This window comes from Cervus elaphus, chromosome 23, assembly GCF_910594005.1.
Source record: "Cervus elaphus chromosome 23, mCerEla1.1, whole genome shotgun sequence".
Classification (NCBI taxonomy): Eukaryota; Metazoa; Chordata; class Mammalia; order Artiodactyla; family Cervidae; genus Cervus; species Cervus elaphus.
This window is the reverse complement of record NC_057837.1, coordinates 52,612,042-52,637,574: the sequence shown is the minus strand read 5'-3', so window position 1 is coordinate 52,637,574 and position 25,533 is coordinate 52,612,042. Positions and strand designations below refer to the sequence as shown.

The 25,533-nt window shown below is 40.5% G+C and overlaps 1 protein-coding gene across 1 annotated transcript in view; it reads left to right on the top strand.

Moving 5' to 3' along the window:
* Positions 1–731, top strand: part of TGM3 (transglutaminase 3) — a 41,946-nt gene extending 41,215 nt beyond the window's left edge. Inside the window, exon 13 of the mRNA XM_043884737.1 lies at positions 82–731. Coding sequence (XP_043740672.1) covers positions 82–229 — 148 coding nt within the window. The 3' untranslated portion in view covers positions 230–731. The remainder of the gene's footprint in view (positions 1–81) is intronic.
* The last annotated feature ends 24,802 nt before the right edge of the window (positions 732–25,533 follow it).

Here is a 25,533-nt window from a genome sequence, read left to right as displayed (position 1 = left end):
GCTAGAGGGAGTTGAAGGAGCAGTGACCTTGACCAGAGCAGGACTTGAGGCCTCACACTGACTCCTGCCCTTCCCTATCAGCGTGCCAGCCCTGCGCCCCAAAGAGCGGTCCCGCGTGCGTTTTGAGATCCTGCCCACCCGGAGTGGCACCAAGCAGCTGCTTGCCAACTTCTCCTGCAACAAGTTCCCCGCAATCAAGGCCATGCTGTCCGTTGATGTGGCTGAGTGAAGGGCCCGGGTGGCCCCATACAAACTTGGGAACACGGAGCAGGCAGGACTTGCCTGTGGAGTGAGCCCCTGCCATAATCATTGTCAAGCCTGGGAAACACTCCATCCCCCAAGGCGGCCTGGATCCAGAACTCCAGCCTCCAGCACACACCCCTTCCCTCGCTCCCAGGCTGGGCTGGTTCCATCCTGGCCCATCACTTGATCACTTTTGCACGTTCCCTGAGCTTCTCCCCGATGCTGCCTGGTGTGTGAGCCCCATGGCCCTGCTCAGCCCTTATGCCCTCAATGTTGTGGGCACAGAGTGGCACCTGACCCAGCGACTCTCCAAGTGGATCCTGGGGGAGAAGATGGTCTGGACTGTTTGCTGATCCCCAGCCTGCAGTTGGCACTTTCCTGCTCCTCCCCTAGGTCACTGTGGAGGTGGGGGGGGATGATGGTTAGCCATCCATTGTGACACTCACAACTGCCCTCAAAATAAATGTTAAAAAGAGTGTGATCACACAGCACTGACTCTACAAGACTGCTGCTTTGCCTAAGGTGGTGGAGAAGGAGACAGTGGGGCTGGGGCCATATCCTTCTGGAGGAGGGATGGCATTGGGGAAGCTGTGCTCTCCACGTTCCAATATCCAAAAGGAGTGGGCTGGTTCCCTGTGGTTCCAGGTGCAAAACTAGGGAGACATTTCAAATCAGTTTAGGAAACTGCACTAAGATGATGCCCAAAAATAGATTGACTGCCGTGGGAGGGAGTGACTTGTCTAGGCAGGTTCAGACATTGTGGAGCGAAGGGAACCCTTCCAGGACCCTCTACAGGCATCAGAGTGAGAAGAGACTTCAGTCTCCACTGGAACCTTCTACAGAGCAGCTGTGGGTGATGGCCCAGCCTCTGCTCACACTGGGCTCACGCCAACTTGTGCCACATACCTCCTCTTGCAGCCAAAGCAAGCTAACTCCACGGGAACCTTCTCTGCCTTCACACATGCTCTCATGGTTCCTTAGTCTGTGCCCCTTGAAATCGCCCCAAGCAGATCCCATAGTCTTCCATCACCAGTGGTGACTAACCTCATTTTGGCGATCATGCCTCACTGGTGGGACATAAGGGACCAGTCCCATCTAAACAGAAGCTTCAGGCTCGCATCCAGCTCAGGGTTTCTTCCCTATGCTCAACTCAACCCTGACCCAGGCTTGCAGGAGGCACTGTCCATGCCCTCCTCTTACTTCCTCCTTCTTCTTTTGTTGCTTGATCCATTAGAGTTGGAGCAGGGAGAGAGGAAATTTAGAGAAAAACCATAAAGTTCCACTTCACTGGTGCTGATGCAGTATGACCATGGAAGCCCAGCGCATGGCTGGTGTGTAAATGCAGGCTTTCTGCACTGTGTCCCTCCAGATTTGGGCCCCCAGAGTTCTCCCCTACCTCTAGCTGCACTGGAAGTGTGGTCCTATAGTGATGGCTTGAGGCCCGTTCCGTTCGTGGGCTCTACTGCTCTGCCCTAGCTGCCTCCTCTCCCCCTTCTCATCTCAACCTGGTTCAGCCTCAGCTGCCCAATTCAAGTGCCCCAGGTGGGCAGTCAGCACCAGAATCTGTGTCCATGTTTGCTCCCAGTGTCAAGGAGCTCTCACCAGGGTCCGTTTCTGGTGTCTGAATGCAGCTGGGCCTCCCAGTCTCTGTAGGACAGCAGGCTCCCAGCTGTGGAGGGGGAAGCTCATCTCATCTCTTGATGCTTTGCCCCTCTCTCAAGCGCCCCTTGGGTCTGGGCTCCAGTTCAGAGTGAGGAGAGGCGGGGTTAAATAGACATACTTCTGCTCTGGTTTCTATCAGAAACAAGGAAATCCAGAGGTTTCCATTTCCTCCCATCTCCATGAGGCCTGTCCCAGACCTTAACTCTGTCAAGCATTAGCCAGCGTCTCCTGAATGCGTCCTTTCTGCCAGTCGCTCTCCAGGGAGATGAAAAACCAACAAGAGCATGACCCTGCCTTTGGGTTCCTATCCTCAGGGAAACCTCCTAAGGTGTGATGGGAGAAGTCCATGTAGAATTTCTAATCACGTGTGTGATTAGAAATTTCCCAAGCACGTGTGTCTTAGAGCTATAACTAAACACCCCTCCGCAACTTGGCTTCTGAAGAATTGAACAATAAAACAAAGTAACAGCAGGCCAAGGCCACAGCACCACATTTGTTTCTGGTAGACTTAAAGCTAGAGGTGGTAGTGAAGTATGAGGTGCAGTGGGCCTGCCTGCTGAACCCCAAAATCAGGTGGATTTGCTCCATTGGTTAGGATCTGTGCTCAGCGACCACAGCAGGGAAACCCAAACTGCCAGGGTCCTAAACAGGATGGGCATTAATTTCTCTTGTATAAGAGCCAAGGGAAACAGTTAGGGAGACATAGGCTTCCTTGTCTTACCTCACTGTCATCCTCCACATGTAGCTTCCACCTACAGGTTCCAGGTGACAGTTACAGCTCAAGGCAAAAGCCACAGGCTGTCCAGCAGGAAGGAAGAAAAGGCAAATTGATGGGCCCCCTCTTTCCCATCGAGGGGACAATCTGAAAGTCAAAAGTTGAAATTATACATTTCACCTCTGCAAACATCCTATTGGCCAGAGAAACTAAAAGTGGTTTTTTTGAAATGAATCACACTGATATATTTCTAGCCAAACTGACTGGGAAAAATTAAACAATATACAAATTACAAATATCATGAGAAAAGCTACAGCTATTTAAACGAAATGGAGGAATAAGTGAACAATGTTTTGTCAATAAATCAGGCAACTTAGGTAAAATGAATTCCTTAAAAGACACAAATTATCAAAATTCATTCAATAAAAGTAAATATTCCCTATATCTATTGAAGAAATTGAAAGGGAGTGAAAACCAGCAGGAACTGTTCAGGAGCCTAACCAGCCACAGAGCAGGTGGTTGTTTTGTCAGTATGTTTTCCTGCGGTTTGTTATACAGGAAAGGATCCATTTTTTTCCATTTCCATGCATACATTTATGTGCTCTCCAGGAAAATGTTCCCTCTTCTGAGAAACCTTCTCCATTTCCCTCCCACCTCACTGCACCCAAACACAGTTGGCCCCTGCTTCATCTATGACTCCATTCACTGTGTCTTTTTAGACCACTTGGCTTAAAGTCATCTGGGTCATCTCTCCCCATCTTAGACTAGTACTTGTCGTGGGCAAAAACCAGGTTTCCTTTAGCTCCACATCCTCCACACTTAGCAGTGTCTGGTGTAGATGAAGTGCACATAGATATTCATTAAAGACCAAAGAAGTAAATGATATTGTAGATGAATAAATGAATAAATGAATGAAGTGACCAGTTGGAATCACTAAAAAAAATGTGTTATCTAACCTTCATTGAGAGGGTAAATCTGTAAGTTACTGTTCTAAGGATTTTTGAAAATCTATTGAGTGCTTACTATGTGCCAGATATTGTGCTCAGTATTTCACATCCATTATCTTACTGAGTCCTATATACCATTCCTGAGTAGCAGTCATTATTATTCTTATTTTTGTTCTTTCCCTTTCTCTATAAATAGATTTTATTTTTTAGAGTAGTTTTAGATTCATGGCAACATTGAACAAAAGGTACAGACATTTCTCATATTTCCCCTGCTCCCACATATGCATAGCTTCCCCCATTATAAATATTCCTACTGAAATGGCAAACCACTTCAGCATTCTTGCCTTGAGAACCCTATGAACAGCATGAAAAGGCAAAATGATATGACACTGAAGATGAAAACCCAGGTCGGCAGTTGCCCAATATGCTACTGGAGAAGATTAAAGAAATGATCCCAGAAGGAATGAAGAGGCTGAGTCAAAGTGGAAACAAAACCCAGTTGTGGATGTGACTGGTGATAGAAGCAAAATCCATTGCTGTAAATGATATTGCACAGGAATCTGGAATGTTAGGTCCATGAATCAAGGTAAATTGAAAGTGGCCAAATAAGAGATGGCAAGAGTGAACATCAACCTTTTAGGAATCAGTGAACTAAAATGGACCAGAATGGGTGAATTTAACTCAGATGACCATTATACCTACTACTGTGGACAAGAATCCCTTAAGAGAAATGGAGTAGCCCTCATAGTCAACAAAAGAGTCCAAAATACAGTACTTGGGTGCAATCTCAAAAATGATGGACGATCTCTGTTCGTTCCCAAGGCAAACCATTCAATATCACAGTAATCCAAGTCTATACCCCAACCACTAGTGCAGGAAGAAGCTGAACAGTTCTATGAAGACCTGCAAGACCTTCTAGAACTAATACCAAAAACAAGACATCTTTTTCATCATAGGGGACTGGAAAGCAAAAGTAGGAAAACAAGAGATATCTGAAGTAACAAGCAAGTTTGGCCTTGGAATACAAAATGAAGCAGGGCAAAGGTTAACAGAGTTTTGCCAAGAGAACGCACTGGTCATAGCAAACACCCTCTTCCAGAAACATAAGAGATGACTGTAGACATGGACATCACCAGATGATCAATAACAAAATCAGATTGATTATATTCTTTACAGTCAAGGATGAAGAAGTTCTATACAGTCAGCAAAAACAAGACCAGGAGCTGACTGTGGCTTGGATCATGAACTCCTTGTTGCAAAACTCAGACTTAAATTGAAGAAAGTAGGAAAAACCACTAGGCCATTCAGGTATGACCTAAATCAAATCTTTAATATTATACAGCAGAAGTGACAAATAGATTGAAGGGATTAGATCTGATAGACAGAGGGCCTGAAGAACTGTGGATGGAGGTTCATAACTTTATACAAGAGGTGGTGATCAAAAACATCCCCAAGAAAAAGAAACGCTAAAAGGCAAAATGGTTGTCTAAGGAGGCCTTACAGATAGCTGAAAAAAAAAAAGAGAAGCAAAAGGCAAAGGAGAAAAGGAAAGATATATCCATCTGAATGCAGAGTTCCAAAGAATAGCAAGAAAGATAAGAAAGCCTTCCTAAGTGATCAGTGCATAGAAATAGAGGAAAATAATAGAATGGGAAAGACTAGAAATCTCTTCAAGAAAATGAGAGATATCAAGGGAACATTTCATGCAAAAATGGGCACAGTAAAGGACAGAAATGGTATGGACTTAACAGAAGCAGAAGATATTAAGAAGAGGCGGCAAGAATACACAGAAGAACTATACAAAAAAGATCTTGATGATCTTTTTAAAGATCAGAAAGATCTTGATGACCACGATGGTGTGATCTCTCACCTAGAGTCAGACATCCTGGAGTGCAAAGTCAAGTAGGCCTTAGGAAGTATCACTACAAACAAAACAAGTGGAGGTGATGGAATTCCAGCTGGGCTATTTCAAATCCTAAAAGATGATGCTGTGAAAGAGTTGCACTCAATATGCCAACAAATTTGGAAAATTCAGCAGTGGCCACAGGACTGGAAAAGTTCAGTTTTCATTCCAGTCCCAAAGAAAGGCAATCCCAAAGAATGTTCAAACTACCACACAATTTATCTCACCCTCATTTATCTCACACACTAGCAAAGTAATGCTCAAAATTCTCCAAGCTAGGCTTCAACAGCATGTGAACCAAGACCTTCCAGATGTTCCAGCTGGATTTAGAAAAAGCAGAGGAACCAGAGATCAAATTGCCAATATCCATTGGATCATAGAAAAAGCAAGGGAATTCCAGAAAAACATTTGCTTCATTGACTACGCTACAGCCTTTGACTGTGTGGATCATGACAAACTGTGGAAAATTGTTAAAGAGATGGGAATACCAAACCACCTTACCCGCCTCCTGAGAAACCTGTATGCAGGCCAAGAAGCAATAATTAGAACCCGACATGGAATAACAGACTGGTTCAAATTTGGGAAAGCAGTACGTCAAGCCTGTATATTGTCACCCTGCTTATTTAACTTCCATACAGGGTACATCATGGGAAATGCTGGACTGGCTGAAGCACAAGCTGGAATCAAGATTGCCAGGAGAAATGTCAATAACCTCAGATATGCAGATGACACCACCCTTATGGCAGAAAGCAAAGAGGAACTAAAGAGCCTCTTGATGAAAGTGAAAGAGGAGAGTGAAAAAGTTGGCTTAAAACTCAACATTAAAAAAGTGAAGATCTTGACATCTGGTCCCTTCACTTCATGGCAAATAGATGGGGATACAGTGACAGATTTTATTTTCTTGGGCTCCAAAAATCCCTGTGAATGGTGACTGCAGTCATTAAAATAAAAGCTGCTTTCTCCTTGGAAGAAAAGCTATGACAAACATAGACAGCATATTAAAAAACAGAGACATGACTTTGCCAACCAAGGTCTGTATAGTCAAAGCTATGGTTTTTCCAGTAGTCATGTATGGATGTAAGAGTTAGACCATAAAGAAGGCTGAGTGCTGAAGAATTGATACTTTTGAACTGTGGTGCTGGAGAAGACTCTTGAGAGTTCCTTGGACTGCAAGAAGATCAAACCAGTCAATCCTAAAGGAAGTCAACCCTGAATATTAGTTGGAAGGACTGATATTGAAGTTGAAGCTCCAGTACTTGGGCCACTAGATGCAAAGAGCTGACTCATTAGAAAATATCCTGATGCTTGTAAAGAAGGCAGAAAGAGAAGGGGACGACTGAGGATGAGATGGTTGGATGGCATCACCAACTCAATGGACATGAGTTTGAGTAAGCTCTCAGAGATGGCAAAGGACAGGGAAGTCTGGTGTGCTGCAGTTCATGGGGTCACAAAGAGTTGGACATGACTAATCAACTGATCAACAACTAGAATAGTACATTTGTTACAATTGATGAGCCTAGGTTGACACATCATTATCAACAGAAGACCATTGTTTCATTAAGATTCACTCTTGCTGTTGTACATTCTACGGGTTCAGATAATTTTATAATACAGTGGTACAGTCTACCACTGTAGTACCACAGTAGTTTCACCGTCCTAAGTATCCTCTGTGCTCCCTCCATCTCTTCTAATGGCTGGCAACCACTGATCCTGTTACTGTCTCCATCGTTTGCCCTTTTTCAGAATGCTATATAGTTGGAATCATACAACAGGTAGTTTTGTCAGCCCTGCCTCTTTCACTTAGTAATATGCACCTAAGTTTCCTCTATGTGTTTTCATGACTTGATAGCTAATTTATTTTTAGTGCTGAACAATATTCCTTTGTCTAGATGTGCCACAGTTTGTTTATCCATTCACCCAGTGAAGGACATCTTGGATACTTCCAACTTGCAGCAATTATGAATACAGTTGCTGTCAACATCCATTGGCAGAGTTTTGTGTGCACATAAGTTTTCAACTCTTTTGGGAAAATATCAAAGAGCCTAATTGCTGGATCGTGTGATAACAGTATACTTATTTTTATAGGAAACTGCTAACTTCTCTTCCAAAGTAGCTATACCTTATCATTCCCACCAACAATGAATGAGAGTTCCTGCTGCTCCATATACTCATTGTTTTAATTTGCATTTCCCTGATGACATATGAAGTGGAGTATCCTTTCATATGCATATTTACCATCTATATATTTTCCCTGATATAGTGTCTGGTAAATGTCTTTGGCCAATATTTTAATCAGGGTGTTTATTTTCTTATGGCTGAGTTTCAAGAGTTCTTTGTATATTTTGGATAATAGTCCTTTATCAGATATATCATTTGCAAACATTTTCTACTAATGTCTGTGGCTATTTTCTCATTCTCTTGACAGTTTTTTGTAGATGAGCAATTACTAATTCTGATGAACTTTAGCTTATTAATTCTTTCATGTATCATGCCTTTGCCATTGTATCTAAAAAGTCATTGCCAAACCCAGGGTCATCTAGACTTGCTCTTATGTTATCTTCTAGGAATTTTAGCATTTTACATCTTTAATATAGGTCTATGATTCATTTTTGAGTTAATTTTTGTAAAAGCTATAAATTCTGTGTTTATTCACTTTTTTTACATGTGGATGTCCAATTGTTTCAGACTCTTGTTGAAAATACTATCTTTTCTCCATTGTATTGTCTTTGCTCCTTTGTCAAAGATTAGCTTTGTGTACAGACCTCATATGCATGTGGGTCTATTTCTGGGCTCTCTATTCCATTCCACTGATCTATTTGTCTATTCTTTCAGCAATACCATATTGTGTTGATAACTGTAGCTTTACAGCAAGTCTTGAAGTTGAGTTGTGTCGGTCCTTTGACTCTGTTCTTATTCAATGCTGTGTTGGCTATTCTGGGTCTTTTGCCTCTCTGTATAAACATTAGAATCATTTTGTTGATATAGACCAAATAACTCAATGAGACTTTGATTGCAATTGCTTTGAGTTTATAGATCAAATTGGGAAGAACTTACATCTTGGCATTATTAAGTCTTCTTATCCATAAATATGGACTATGTGTCCTATATTTAGTACTTTGATTTCTTCATCAGAGTTTTATAGTTTTTCTTATATAGATCTTGTATTATTTTCTTAGAATTTTATCTATTTTATTTTGGAGGGTGGTGAATTAAATAATATTGTAGGTTTTTAAAATTTCAAATTCAGCTTTTCATTGTAGGTATATAAGAAAATGATTGACTTTTATACTAACTTTAAATCCTACAACTTTGCTATAATAGATTCTTAGTCCCAGGAGTTTGCTGTTGTTGTGACTGATTCTTTTGGATTTTCTGCATAAATAATAATGTTATCTATGAACAAAGATAGCTTTATTTCTTCCTTCCCAGTCTGTATATATTTCTTTTTTTTTTCTTCTTGCATTAGCCAGAACTTCCAATATTGAAAAAAAGTGGGAAAGCTGATAGTATGATCCTTGCTTTGTTCTTGTTCTTAGTGGGAAAGCTTTTAGTATGATGCTATCTGTAGGCTTTTGTAGATTTTTTAAAAAATCAAGTTGAGGAAATTCCCCTCTATTCTTGGTTTACTGAAGGTTTTAATTGAGTGTTGCATTTTGTCAGATGCTTTTTCTACACTTGTTGATTTGATTATGTGATTTTTCTTTAGCCTACTGATGTAATGGGTTACATTAATTGATTTCTAATTAATTTTTATTGGATTATAATTTATTTACAATGCGGTCTTGGTTTCTGCTGCACAGCAAAGTGAATCAGTTACACATATACATAGTGCTGAGTTGTGTGCAACTCTTTGCAACCTCATGGACTGTAGTCCACCAGACTCCTCTGTCCGTGAGATTTTATAAGCAAGAATACTGGAGTGGTTTCCATTCTCTCCTCCAAGGGATATTCCTGACACAGGGATCAAACAGCCACTCTTTAAGATCTTTTTCCCATATAGGTCATTACAGGGTATTGAGTAGAGTTTCCTGCACTATGTAGTAGGTCCTTATTAGTCATCTATTTTACTGTAGTGTGTATATGTCAACCCCAATCTCCCAATTTATCCCTTCCACATTAATTGATTTTTGAATGTAGAACCAACCTCCCAAACCTGGGATAAATCCCACTTGATTATGGTACATAATTATTTTTACACAATGTGGGATTTATATTGCTATTATTTTGTTGAGGATTTTTGCATCTATGTTCCTAAGATATTGGTCTATAATTTCCTTTTCTTGTAATGTCTTTGTCTGGTTTTGGTATTTGTCTGGCCTCATTGACCGGGTTAGGAAGTAGTCTTCCTGCTTCTACTCTCCGAAAGAGGCTGTAGAGAATTGGTATAATTTCTTCCTTAAATGGTAGAATTCACCAATGAACCCATCTGGACTGGTGCATTTTGTTTTGTACTGATTCAATTTCTTTGATAGAAATTTAATACATATAAGCCTTTTCAGATCTTTCTGTGCATTTTGACAGATTGTGTGTTCAAGGAATTGGTCCATTTCATCTAGATTATATTAATACAATTTGTGGGCATAGAGTTATTTATAATATTTATTTTCCTTTTAGTTCTCATGGGACTTAATGATGTCCCCTCTTTCATGTCTGATATTAGTAATTTGTGTCTTCTCTCTTTCTTCTTATTTTGCCTGGCTAGAGTCTTATTGATTTTACTGACCTTTTCAAAGAGCCAGTTTTTGGTTTTGTTGGCTTTCTCTCTTGATTTCTTGTTTTTAAATTTCTTAATTTTTAAGTTTTATTTCCTTTATTTTGTTTACTTTTGATTTTCTTTGTTCTTTTTCTAGTTTCCTAAAGTGGAAATTTTGATTATTGATTGTAAATCTTCCTTTTCTAATATATGCATTCAGTGTTATAAATTTCCACCTAAGCACTGGCTTGCTGCATCTTACAAATTTTAAGTTACATTTTCATTTAGCTCAAAATATTTTTAAATTTCTCTTGAAATTTCCTCCTTGACTCATGTATTTAGAATTGTGTTGTTTAATCTCCATGTATCTTTGGATTTTCCAGTTATTTTTTTGCTTTTGGTTTCTAATTTAATTCTAGTGCTGTCTGAGAGCATGCATTGCACGATCTCTATTCCTTTAATAGTTAGGTGTTTTATGGTCTAGAATATGATCTATCTTATTTTATGGTCTGGAATATGTTATATCTTGGTGAATATTCCATATGAGCCTGAGAAAAATGTGTAGTCTGTTGTTAGATACATTAATCTATAATTGCCGATCATATCCAGTTGATTGATGGCATTGTTGAAAATCCTTATGCTTTTCTGCTTGCTGGGTCTGCCCATTTCTGATAAGGACGTGCTGACGTCTCCAACTATAATAGTGGATTTATCTATTTCTCCTCATGTTCTGCCCATTTTTGTTTCACATATTTTGATGCTTCATTGTCAGGCACATACATGTTGAGGACTGTTCTGTTTCCTTGGAGAACTGACCCCTTTATCATTATATAATGCCCTCTATTATTTCTAACAACTTTCCTTGTTCTGAAATCTCTTCTGCCTGAAAATAATATAGCTACTCCCAGTTTCTTTTGGTTAGTGTTATTATGGTGTATCTCTCTCCATTCATTTATTTTTAATCTATATACATTTTTATATTTAAAGTGGATTTCTTCTAGACAAAATATATCTGGGTCTTGTTTTTCAATCCACTCTAACCATCTCTGCCTTAATTGGTGTATTTAGATCATTGACATTCAAAGTAACTGGATATAGTTGGGTTGCTATCTACCATATTTATTACTGTTTTCTATTTGTTGTCTTTGTTCATAGTTCCTAGTTTTTTCTCTCACTATTTTTCTGCTTCTTGTGCTTTTAATTGATCCTTTTATATTATTCTATTTTATCTCCTGGTGTAGCATACCCTTTGTTCTTTTTTAAGTGCAAGTATCTTATAATAATAATCCAAAGTCTTTCTTCCTGTCCCTCATATCACTGCTGTCTTTCATTTTGCTATTATGCAAACATATATATATATACCATACATGATATATAAATACACAATCAAATATATTGTTGCCATTATTATTTTGAATAAACTACTATCTTTTAGATCAATTAATATTAATAAAAACAAGAAAATCATTAGGGGAATTTTCTCTGATCTTCACCAAGAAAACTTGGTAAGGCTTCTGGAGAGAAAGCCCACAGAAGTGTTGGGATCCTCTGTGACTGGGTTCCCCTGGAGGTTTTTTTTTTTAATTAATTAATTTATTTTATTTGGAGGATAATTACTTTACAATATTGTAGTGGTTTTTGCCATACATTGACATGAATCAGCCATAGGTGTACATGTGTTCCCTATCCTGAACCCCCCTCCCAATTCCCTCCCCATCCCATCCCTCAGGGTCACCCCAGTGCACCAGCCCTGAGCACCCTGTCTCATGCATCGAACCCAGACTGGTGATCTACTTCACATAGAATAATACATATGTTTCAATGCTATTCTCTCAGATTATCCCACCCTCGCCTTCTCCCACAGAGTCCAAAAAGACTGTTGTTTACATCTGTGTCTCTTTTACTGTCTCACATATAGGGTCATCGTTACCATCTTTCTAAATTCCATGTATATGCATTAATACACTGTATTGGTGTTTTTCTTTCTGACTTACTTCACTTTGTATAATAAGCTCCAGTTTCATCCATCTCATTAGAACTGATTCAAATGCATTCTTTTTAATAGCTGAGTAATATTCCATTGTGTATATGTACCACAGCTTTATTATCCATTCGTCTGCCGATGGACATCTTCCATGTCCTGACTATTGGAAACAGTGCTGCGATGAACATTGGGGTACAAGTGTCTCTTTCAATTCTGGTCCCCTGGAGTTTTTAACTTTCAGACTTGTCCACACTGAGCCTCCTTTAATAGTTACTTACTTTATATTAATCCTGTAAAAACTGACTTCATTTAAGATGAGTTACCTTTAAAATCCTATAAACAAAGCAAAAAAAAAAAAAGAACATAACAGTCACTTCGGTTCAGGTTTTCCTACCCTGGCACTGGTTCCAATAGAAGTTGTGCTCATGGATTTCTCTGTTTCACCAGTCTCTTCAGTTTGGGGGACAGCAATTTGCCATGTGACCTCACATCTCTTATGGATCTAAGAAGAGGGTTTTTTTATCAGTTTGTTCAGGTTTTTACTTGTTGATAGTACTTGGTGACTTTCAAGCTTCTTACATGCTAGACTGGGACGCTGGAAGTCTATTCTAAGCATTATATAGGTATTTGTTTATTTAAGCTTCCCAACAAATCTTTGAAGAAAGGAGTAACAATAATCTTCACTCTATAGGTAAGGGAACCAAGACTTCAAGACTTAATTAGGTCACAGGAGAATTAGTAAGTGGCAGTGCTAGCACCTAGGTAGACTGGCTCTAGTGCCTAACCTCTATGTTATGCTCTACTACCTACACAAATTCTGAAAAGGTAGCCAGTAATAAATGCCATCACAGGTTTACAGAGATAGGGAGGTAAGAGACAAGAAACTCAAGGAAGTGTGCCTCTTCCACAGAACCCAGCCCTGGAGAGGCATCCTTGGATGCCTCCTCCCAGGCTACTTTCCTGCAATGACTTGATTCCTGGCTCTCTCTTTCCACATTGAATACATGCCATTAGCAGGGGAGCTAAGAGTCCCTCTTCCCAGAACCAGCCTCTCCACCCACCCTGCTTTTGGCTCCAGGCCACTGCTCCTCCCAACTTTGAACACACCTGCCTGAGAAGCAAACCTCAAACAGCTGAAATCAACCATCATCTCCTGGATCCTACCCCCTAAGTAGGGGGTCCTCCTGCCATTATGTCATTTCTCCTCCTTGCAGCTTTCATAGGCAGACATTACTTACCCGCCTCCTTATACCAGTGCAGAAACAGAGGTTTAGCAAGTTCTCTCCACTCTGCTCTCATACTAGCCTTCACATACCTTTATGATCACCTTTATTGCAGTCATTTATCTGTCAATTGTTGCCATTATGCAAGGTAGAAACATAGGCAAATGTGTATAAAAATGATTTATTGATATCACATTATAATATATGATCTATTCAGTGACATTGCTTAAGTTCAACATGTTTGAATTATTGTACAGCATAATTTGTCTTCTGCAAAACTGCAATGAAATTAAGCATTAACACAGCAATTCCAGGAGTCCTGCATGCTGTCCCAGGTAAACTGTGTCTCCGACTTTCACTGAATAAACCCGCAGTGTCAGCATGCTTCAGGATGTAACCAAGCGCGTTCAACCTGGAATAAAATTAAGTAATATTGTTTATGTATTTTAACTTGATGGCCAACCTCTAGTAAATTGTTGGTGGTGGTGTTCAATTGCTCAGTCATGTCTGACTTTGCAACCCCATGGACTGCAGCATGCCAGGCTTTCCTGTCCATTACCATCTCCTGAATCTTGCTCAAACACATGTCCATTGAGTCAGTGATGACATCCAACCATCTCGTCCTCTGTCATCCGCTTCTCCTCCTGCCTTCAATCTTTCCCAGCTTCCTGGTCTTTTCTAATGAGTTGGCTCTTTGCATCAGATAGCCAAAGTATTGGGGCTTCAGCTTCAACATTTATTCTCTTTTGTAGAATAAAAATATTTAACATATACAGATACATTTATTAAAATATTTCATACAAATACAGTCACAGCATAAAAATTCCTTAAAATTCCTTAAATGCTTCAGCAAATAAGAGAGTGGGAAAATAGTTCTCTTCCCCACTCTTCTATTCTTTTTTTCCAGAAAACACACAAGTTGTCAGTTTGGAGTGTGCACCTCTCAATTTCTGGGCTCTTGAGGGAGGGAAGTTGAGGTCTCCTACTGTGCTGTGGTGAGAATTACAGGCTTTTGTAAAATCATCTGATGGTCCACACTTCAGACTGAAAGTCCCACCTTCTGTTTAATCTTGATACCCTTGTGGAGACTGGGGGCATAACTCTACAAGATTTTGGCATTTCTGTGTATGACATGAGCAATCCAAGTCACCTGATGTGAGTAAACTCCCAGGTCACCACACCATTAAATGCCAAGATTTTATTGAATCATAGATGATTCATAAACCCCTACTGTGATCAGACTCTAGGGACTCAGCACAGATGATCATCTGTGTTTTCTGGAAGTTTGTTGGAGACAGAGGTATGGGAGTAGATGTGGGAAGATAGATAATAAAATGCACAGTCCAACAAATAAATATATCTTTAAGTAACTTGTTGGTCCTTTAATGGACCGGAACCTGGTGGTCCGGAGTCGACAATAAGAAAGTAAGAGAGAGAAAGAGGCTGATATCCCCTGGTTTACACGGAAAACTAATAGAGTCCTATTCTTAGGGCTCGCGCTGCAGCACGTAGGCACCAGGAGCCCTCACAAGTGGGTGAAGGCACAGTATGCCTTCTCTAGAGGGTCTTAGAAGCCTGGGCAAGAAAGTGAGCTCAGCGGGCCTCAGCGCTCCAAGGAATTAGCCAGAAATAGAGAGAGAGAGAAAGAACAGAAAGAAAGACACGGGGACCCAAGCTCTGATGGAGCAAAGGTGTTTTAATCAACAAGGTGTGGACATATATAAGGTAGTTATTCTCAGCAAAGATAAAGATTAAAATTCCAGATTTACAAAACATAACGAGATCCCTATCAAAGAGAGAGTTGCAAACAATCACCTTTTACTGTACGGTTCATGAAAAGGAAGAGGGTACTTATCACCGTAATGAGAAATGCCTGGATTCCTCAGCCCCGGGAAAGGCGTGCCTCTCCTCTTAATTCCTGAATATTCAGGGATTAATAAGGGCCAGAGGGTTCCTGACAGATCCAAAACAGCACAGAGGAAGCCTCTTGTTAAATGCTTCCTGACAGTAACTATTGGTACACTAATGAATAAAAGTCAGGATAGGGCCATGGGTTGGGGAGGGACTGGGCAGGGCAACCCTCTGACAGATGATGTTTAGATAGAAACCTAAAATGCACTGTGAAGGAATGCTATATAAAGATCTAAAACGTTGAGTTCCAGGAACAGCAGGGCAAAGCCCTGAGATGTGAGTATCGCTGGTATGTAATCAGAACATAAGGAAGCAATGCTCTGGTAGAGGGGAAGTGGGGGTGAGAGTAATCAGAATGAAGAAAGAGAGGTGGGGTGGGGGGCACAGATCCCACAGGGTCTTTGAGACCACCGTAGCAATTTGGCTTCTATCTTAAGTGAGATTGAGGGTCCGGGCAGGGGCCGGGGGCGTGTTGAGCAGAGAAGTGTCAGGATCTAACTTGTGTTTCAAAAGAAACCCTCTGGCTGATGCAGGGAGTCCAGTAATCAGGTTACTGTAACCACCCAGGTGAGAGGTGACGGTGGCTCAGACTAGGGTGGTAGCAATGCCTTGACTGAGAAGTGGTGGAGAAAACAGAACCCATAAGACATCCCAAAGGATTCGATGTGGGATATGAAGAAAGGAGGCATGTAACTGACACCAACATCTATTAGCCTGAGCAATTCAGTGATTCCAGGTCTTAGGGAGCAAGCTCTTTTGCTCTTCCCGAGAAAGATTGAAGGCAGGAGGAGAAGGGGATGACAGAGGACAAGATCGCTGGATGGCATCACCAACTCAATGGACATGAGTTTGAGCAAACTCTGGGAGATGGTGAAGGACAGAGAAAGCCTGGCATGCTATAGTCCATGGGGTCACAAAAAGTCGGACATGACTGAGTGACTGAACAAGCACCAGGTGAGCTGTGGGGAACTGTAGAAGAGAAGCTCTTTATTTCTCCCTCCAGGCTCACTCTGGCCCCCCACTGGCTACCTCTCTGTGTCTAGCTCCCTATCCACTGTGCTGGCACCCTGGCCTAAGCACAGGAAGCATCTTTTTGATTGATGTCCCAGGTATTCAGAGTCCCAGAGCAGTCCTGGAAGGAAGAGCAGGTTTCAGAAAGAAAAGACTTGAGGTGCGGATGGGTGACTGGAGCAATCAAAAAGGACTTCTCAGATGAGTTGACCTTGAGAGATGTTGGGACTTCTTCATATTTAGGCAGGAGGCCTTGGACCTTGGCATAGGGAGACATGAGAAGGGAAGATATGTTGCTAAACTTGACAGATGTGAGGCTGGAGAGGCAAGTAGATGAAGACTCGGAAAAGCCTGACTCTGACTGGCCAGAGTTCATTTCAACTTGGCAGGGCAGAGTAAGGGAGGAACAGTATGGCAGATAATATTTTCCAAACTAGACCACAATTATAGTTTCATGTGTTCTTGCAGACTAAATCAAAAAGTAGAATCTAATTTCTCCCCTTGTCAAAGAGTTGTCCTTTGAGACTGCCTTGATGAACAGAATACAGCAGAGGTAGTAGTACATGACTTCTGTTAAATCATAAAAGACAATATGGCTCTTGCCTGGCTATCTCTGTCTCTTTCTCTCTCTTTCTCTCTCTCTCTGTCTCTCTCAGCTTTGGAACCCAGCCTCTATGTTGTAAGGAAGCCCAAAGCACATGAAGAGACTCATGTAGGCATGAACCAGCTAAGGTTTGCCAGCCAGAATCAACTGCCAACCATGTGAGTAAGTGAACCTTCAGTAGCTTACAGCCCTAGACACTGAGTTACCCTCAGTCCTTGAGTCTTCAAGCCATGTCTCTGGACTTCACGGAGCACAGGCAAGCCATCCCCACCTTGCCCTGTCTGAAACCTTCACTCATGAGAACAATACATGAACATTTTACCCCACAAAGTTTGGGGGTAATCTGTTATGCATTTATAGTAACTGTCACAAGCTTCGGTGCATGTCAGCCTGGTGAATAATTTTCCAGCGTCATTAACGTGTCCCTATCATTTACAGGCTTATCAATGTCTAAGTAGGTATTATGCACAAACATTAAAGCCAATTATAGCCTTTTATCTAAATAGTATCTTATTATTGTTACACTTTGTGCTTGGCTGTTTATTGGGAAAGCAGGAACACTCCCAATGGAGGACAGGAACAACCCTTGCGGTTCTGCTTAAGAATAAGTTTCTCTCTGCATGATGCTGTCTTGTAGAAATGATATGCCTGCTCATCGTGGAGGAAGAGAACTGGGAGATTTGAGATGACTCTGAAGGAAGGAATGTGACCTAAGGCTTATCTGCCCATCAGGTGCCTCCCAGGTTAGCTCTGTCCCAAAACAAGCCTCTTGAACCATCCATGCATCCATCAGCCATCTATGCATTTATTCAGTCACAACCATCTTAAACACTTACTGTCAGGCACTACACTGCACACATGAGAACACAATGATCCATGGCCTCATGAAGTTTACATCATAATGGGGAATCAGACAGAAGCAGGTAAACAAGCAAATAAAATGATGACAGGTTGTTATAAGTGGCATGAAGGAAAAACACAGATGTCCTGGGGAGTAATAGGCTACTTCCCCTCTGGTTGGAGGAGGTCTCTCTAAAGGGCGGTTTCAGCTGAGACCTGATGAAACCAAGCATGGTAGACCTGCTTGCAAGCAAAGGAAAATGACTCTGGCTGGAGAGGAGAAAATATCAAAAGGACAAAGGGAACTCTCATTAAAGAGAGAAGATGGAGGACCAGGCTTAGAAAATGAGCAGGAGCAAATGATGGCCACATAACTGGCATGACAGTCAAAACTTCACCACAGGAAAAGAGTTTAAAATGATGACAGAGGAGGATCCTGAGAGCACCTCCTCCTATGGACACACTAAAGTTCCAACTACTATAGAACAATTCTCTAAGAAAAGACCCAAAGATGGGCAAAACAGCTATTCCACAACAAAAGACAAAAGAGGAGGAAAAGTGCACATCAAGATGGATAAGAGAGGCAGAGGTGCCATCTTCCTAGGACTCACCCCCACCCCACCCCCAAGTATGGTGACCCACAAGCAGGAGGAATGCTGCAAACACAGAGCTCTTCCCTAAGAAGTGAGTGGTTCAGCCCCACAGGGGGGCCTCTAGCCTGTGAGACCTGATCCAGAAAGGTGAGCCCCTGGAATGACTGGCTCTGGAGTCTGGCAGGGCTTACATCCAGGAGAGCTGGAGGACGGTAGGAAACAGCCTCCACTCGTGCTTATACACAGACTCACTCTCTCCAAGTCCTGACACAGAAGCAGCAGCTTGAGATGCACCTGGGCCATGTGCGAGGGAGATTTGCTAACTCATCTTAGGATGTATACTGGAGGGTGAAGGTCTTTTGGAGGTCTCTCCAGGGACGGAGGTGCTGGCAGGTGCCAGTTTTCTAACTCGCCTTCTGCCTTGTTAGCCTGGTGCTAGCAGGCATCATTTTTGGCACTCTCAATCTTATACACTAGCACTGCTCACTCAGCCTGGTGCTCACCCACCACAGACCCCATCCCACCAGACTCAGAGTGTGACCTCACCCCAGTCCAGCAGTTGTTCAGCACAGCCCCGGAACCACCAGATCTAGCAGATGGGCTTGCCCTATCTTGGCTCTCATCCACAGCAGCCTCACCCCACTAGATCTAGAAGGTGCACGCACCCCACACAAGGGACACTACTTGAACATCGGGTGTTGGTGGCCAGAAGGGCTTGTGTTTCTGGGCCCCATTGGAAGACAAGGAAAATCAAGCAGCTAGAGCAGCAAAAATTTAAAAAAAAAGAATTTTAAAAAGTGAAGATTTCTTAAGGGACTTCTGGGACAACACCAAAGAGAATAACATTTGCATTACTGGGGGTCCCAGAAAAAGAAGACAGAAGGACCAGAAAACAAACTTGAAGAGGTAATGGCTGAAAACTTTCCTAATGTGAGGAAGGAAAGAGTGTTTCAAATAAAATAAACCCAAAGAAATCCACATTATATTAAAATGGTAAAAGTTAAAGAGAGGATCTTAAAAGCAGCAAGAGAAAAACAACTTCTTATATACAAGGGAAACCTCATAATGCTATCAGCAGATCAGGAGAGATCAAGAGCTTTCCAAATAAAAAGCTGAAGTTCATCATCACTAAATCAGCCTTTCAAGAAAGGTTAAATAGACTGCTTTGAGCTGAAGAGAAATGGCACTAATTAACAACAAGAAAACATACAAAAGTAAAAATTCACTGAAAAGGATAAATATATAGTAAAGATAGTGAATCAATTATTTATAATGCAAATACAAAGGTTGAAAGACAAAAATAGTAAATATTAACTAAAACTACAATAATTAATTAAGGGATACACAAAATAAAACAATGTAAAATGAGACATCAAAAATATAAAACATGGTGGGAGGGGGTAAAAATGTGTTTAAATTTAAGCTGCTATCAACTTAAACAGATTGTTATAAACATTTTTTTTTGTTCAGTTGCTAAGTCATGTCCAACTCTTTGTGATCCCATGGACCACAGCAAGCCAGCCTTCCCTGTCCTTTACTATCTTCTCAAGTTTGCTCAAACTCATGTCCATTGAGTCAGTGATGCCCTCCAACTATCTCATCCTCTGTCACCCACTTCTCCTCATGCCTCAATCTTTCCTAGCATCAAGGTCTTTTCCAATGAGTCAGCTCTCATTGGAAAAGTCGGCTCTCATCAGGTGGTCAAAATATTGGAGCTTCAGCATCAGTCCTTCCAATGAATAGCCAGAGTTGATTTCCTTTAGGATTGACTGGTTTGATCTCCTGGCAGTCTAAGGGACTCTCCAGAGTCCTCCAAGAGTCTTCTCCAGCACCACAATTCAAAAGCATCATACATATAGGGTTTTATATATGAATCTCACAGTAGTTACAAAATGAAATATAGAAAAGAAATAGAGAAAAGCATTTAAACTTAACACTAAAGAAAGGCATCAAACCATGAGGGAAGCGAGAATGAGAAGAAGAAAAGAACAGAGAAGAATTCTGGGGAAAAAAGCAGAAAGCAATTAACAATATTGCAATTGCAATAAGTGCATGCTTATTGATAATAATTTTAAATGTAAATGGACTAAATGCTCCAATAAAAAGATATAGAATGGGTAAGTGAATTAAATAACAAAAAAAGCAGAAAGCAATTAACAAAATTGCAATTGCAAAAAGTGCATGCTTATTGATAATAATTTTAAATGTAAATGGACTAAATGCTCCAATAAAAAGATATAGAATGGGTAAATGAATTAAATAACAAGACCCATTTATATGCGGCCTACAAGAGACTAACTTCAGAAGTAAGTATACACACAGGCTAAAAGTTAAAGGCAGAAAAAGAAACTCCATGAAAATGAAAAAGCTGGTAAATGGATTTGATCCCTGCTCCAGAAAGATTCCATATGCCACAGGGCAACTAAGCCTGTTCACCACTACTAAGCCCGCACTCTGGAGCCCATGAGCCACAACTACTGAGCCCTTGTGTCACAGCTATTGAAGCCTGAGCACTTAGAGCCCATGTTACACAACAAGAGAAGCCACCACGATGAGAAGCCCTCGCTCACCACAACTGGAGAAATCCTGTGCACAGCAATGAAGACCCAGTGCAGCCAAAAATATATAAATAAAAATAAATTTAAAAAAATTTTAAGTCTTAAAAACAAAGACTGTTATAAAATACAAAGATGGGAATTACATAATGATAAAAGGCCAATCCAGAAAAAAGATATAATATTTATAAATATATATGCACCCATCAAAGGAGCACCAAAATATGTAAAGCAAGTGTTAACAGACCTAAAGGGAAAATTTGACAGCAATACAATAATGGTAGAGGACTTTAACATCCCACATACATCAACAGGTAGATCAGACAGGAAATAAACAAGGAAACATTGACCTTAAATGACACATTGCAACAATTGAGTTAGTAGATATATACATAGAGCACTCCATCCAAAAGCAGCAAAATACACATTCTTCTGAAATCACGTGGAACATTCTTCAGGATAGACCACATGTTAGGTCACAAAACAAGTCTCAATAAAGTCATGAAGACTGAAATTCTATCATGCATTTTCTCTGACCACAATGGTATGAAACAGAAAATCAACTACAAAAAGAAAACTGAAAGAATCCAGAAATGTGGAGATTAAATAACATGCTATGCCTCAGTGGGTAAAGAATCTGCCTGCAATGCAGGAGGAGACACAGGGGAAGTGGGTTTGATCCCTGGGTTGGGGCGATTCCCTGGAGGAAGAAATGGCAACCAGTTCCAGTATTCCTGCCTGAAAAATCCCATGGACAGAGGAGCCTGGTGAGCTACAGTTCAAAGGGTCACAAAGAATTGGATACAGCTGCATGACTAAGCATGCACACATAACCAATGGGTCATCAAAGAAATCAAAGAGGAAATAAAAAAATACATAGAGACAAATGAAAACAAAAATATGACATATCAAAATCTACGGGATACAGAAGAAGTTCTGAGAGAGAAGTTGACAGCAATACAGGTCTACTGCAAGAAATAAGAAAAATCTCAATTAAACAACCTAACTTCACACCTAAAGGAACTAAAAAAAGAAGAACAAATGAAGTTCAACTTTAGGAGAAGGAAAGAAATAATAAAGATAAGAGTAGAAATAAATGGAAGAGAAACAAAAAGATCAATGAAACTAAGAGCTGATTCTTTGAAAAGACAAGCAAAATTAATAAATCTTTACCTAGACTAACCAAGAAAAAATAGAAGTCCTAAATAAACAAAATAAGAAAAGAAAGAGGAATCATTATAACTGATACCACAGAAATATGAAAAGATAAAAGACTACCACAATTATATGCCAACAAATTGGACAACCTAGGAGAAATGGATAAATTCATAGAAACATTCAATCTTCCAAGACTGAGTCATGAAGAAATAGAAAATCTGAATAGACTAATTACTAGTACAAAGACTGAATTAGTAATCAAAAATCTCCCAACGAATAAAATTCCAGACCAGATGGCTTCACTGGTGAATCTACCAAACATTCAAAACAGACTTAATACCTATCCTCAAATTTGTCCAAAAGATTGAAAAACAGTGAGTACTTCCAAACTCAATTTATGAAGTCAGCATTACCCTGCTACTTAAACCAGACAAGGATATCATAAAAAAAGAAAATTACAAGTCAATATTCTCAATGAAGATAGATGCAAGAGTCCTCAACAAAATACTAGCACATCAATTCAACAATACATTAAAAGCATCATACATCATGATTAAGTGGGATTTATTGCAAGGACACAAGAATGGTTTAACAGTCACAAATCAATCAACGCAATACACCACATTAACAAAATAAAGGATGAAAAGCATATGATCATCTCAACAGATGCAGGAAAGGCATTTAACAAAATTCAGCATCCATATATAGAAAAACTTTCAACACAGTGGGAGTCAAAGGAACATACTTCAACATAATAAAGGCTATATATGACAAATCCACAGCTAACTTCATAATTAATGGTGAAAAGCTGGAACCTTTTCCTCTAAGATCAGTAATAAGATGGAAATGTCCATTCTCATCTCTTTTACTCAACATTTTGTTGTAAATACTAATGATACCAATTAGGCAAGAAAAGGAAATAAAATACAACTAAATTGGAAAGACAGGAGTAAAGCTGTCACTATTTGCAGATGGTATGATACTTTATATGTTATTGGAAACCCTAAAGATTCTATAAAAAGAACTATTAGTAAAATTATAGGATAGAAAATCAGTCTATAGAAGTCAGCCGGAGAAGGCAATGGCAACCCACTCCAGTACTGTTGCCTGGAAAATTCCATGGATGGAGGAGCCTGGTAGGCTGCAGTCCATGGGGTAGCTAAGAGTTGGACACAACTCAGCGACTTCACTTTCAATTTTCACTTTCATGCGTTGGAGAAGGAAATGGCAGCCCACTCCAGTGTTCTTGCCTGGAGAATCCCAGGGACGGGGGAGTCTGGTGGGCTGTCGTCTATGGGGTCGCACAGAGTCAGACTCAACTGAAGGGATTTAGCAGCAGCAGCAGCAGCAGCTATAGAAGTCAGTGGTATTTCTATACACTAATAATGAACTATCAGAAATTAAGGAAAGAATCCAATTTACAATTGCATCAAAAATAGGTAAATAAAATACACAAGAAAAATTTAACCAAGGAAATTAAAGACCTGTACATTGAAAACTATAAGACACTGATGAAGGAAATTGAACACACAAGTAAATGGAAAGATAGTCTATTCTCATAAATGAGAATAACTAAACTTGTTTAGATGTCCATACTACCCAAAGTAATCTACTATCAAATTCAATTCAATGTAATCTCTATAAAAATTCCAAAGGGAGACTTCCCTGGTGGTCTAGTGGTTAAGAATCTGCCTACCAATGTAGGAGACACAGGTTTGATCCCTAGTCCAGGAAGATTCTACACGCCAAGGGACAACTGAGCCCATGCACCAGTGAGCCCATGCTCTAGAGCCCATGTTCCAGAACAAGAGAAGTCACCAAAATGAGAAGACCATACACCACAACTAGAGAGTAGCCCCCCACTCACCATAACTAGAGGAAGACCAAGTACAGCACAGACCCAGGAAAACCAAGAAAATAAATAATATTTTTTTTTATTCAAAAACATATTTCACAAAACCAGAACAAATAATTCTAAACTTTGTATGGAACCACAAAAAACCCTCAGGAGCCAAAGCAATCTTGAGAAGGAAAAACAAAGCTGGAGGTGTCATGTGCTCTGATTTCAAACTATATTACAAAGCTATAGTAATCAAAAAAGTATGATCAGTTCAGTTCAGTCGCTCAGTCATGTCCGACTCTTTGCGACCCCGTGAATCACAGCACGCCAGGCCTCCCTGTCCATCACCAACTCCCGGAGTTTACTCAGACTCATGCCCATCGAGTCGGTGATGCCATGCAGCCATCTCATCCTCTGTCGTCCCCTTCTCCTCCTGCCCCCAATCCCTCCCAGCATCAGGGTCTTTTCCAAAGAGTCAACTCTTCGCATGAGGTGGCCAAGTATTGAGTTTCAGCTTCAGCGTCAGTCCTTCCAATGAACACCCAGGACTGATCTTCTTTACAATGGACTGGTTGGATCTCCTTGCAGTCCAAGGGACTCTCAAGAGTCTTCTCCAACACCATAGTTCAAAAGCATTGATTTTTCGGCGCTCAGCTTTCTTCACAGTCCAACTCTCACATCCATACATGACCACTGGAAAAACCATAGCCTTGACTAGATGGACCTTTGTTGGCAAAGTAATGTCTCTGCTTTTTAATATGCTATCTAGGTTGGTCATAACTTTCCTTCCAAGGAGTAAGCATCTTTTAATTTCATGGCTGCAGTCACCATCTGCAGTGATTTTGGAGCCCAGAAAAAGAGTCACCCACTGTTTCCACTGTTTCCCCATCTATTTCCCATGAAGTGATGGGACCAGATGCCATGATCTTAGTTTTCTGAATGTCGAGCTTTAAGCCAACTTTTTCACTCTCCTCTTTCACATTCATCAAGAGGCTTTTTAGTTCCTCTTCACTTTCTGCCATAAGGGTGGTGTCATCTGCATGTCTGAGGTTATTGATATTTCTCCCAGCAATCTTGATTCCAGCTTGTGCTTCTTCCAGCCCAGCATTTCTCATGATGTACTCTGCATATAAGTTAAATAAGCAGGGTGACAATGTACAGCCTTGACGTACTCCTTTTCCTATTTGGAACCAGTCTGTTGGTCCATGTCCAGTTCTAACTGTTGCTTCCTGACCTGCGTATAGATTTCTCAAAAGGCAGGTCAGGTGGTCTGGTATGCCCATCTCTTTCAGAATTTTCCACAGTTTATTGTGATCTACACAGTCAAAGGCTTTGGCAAGGTCAATAAAGCAGAAATAGATGTTTTGGCATAATAATAGAAACATATCAATGGAACAGAATTGAGAGTCCAGAAATAACACCACAAATATACAAACAGCTAATTTATAATAAAAGGGTAGAAACTATACAGTGGAGAAAAGACAGTCTTTTTTAAAAATCGTGTTGATAAAAAACTGGACAGCCACATCCTAGACCACTATTTTACACATACGCAAAAATTAACTCAAAGTAGATTAAAGACTTGAACATAAGACCTGAAACCATGAAATTCCTAGAAGAAAAAATAAGTGGTAATCTCCTTGACATCAAT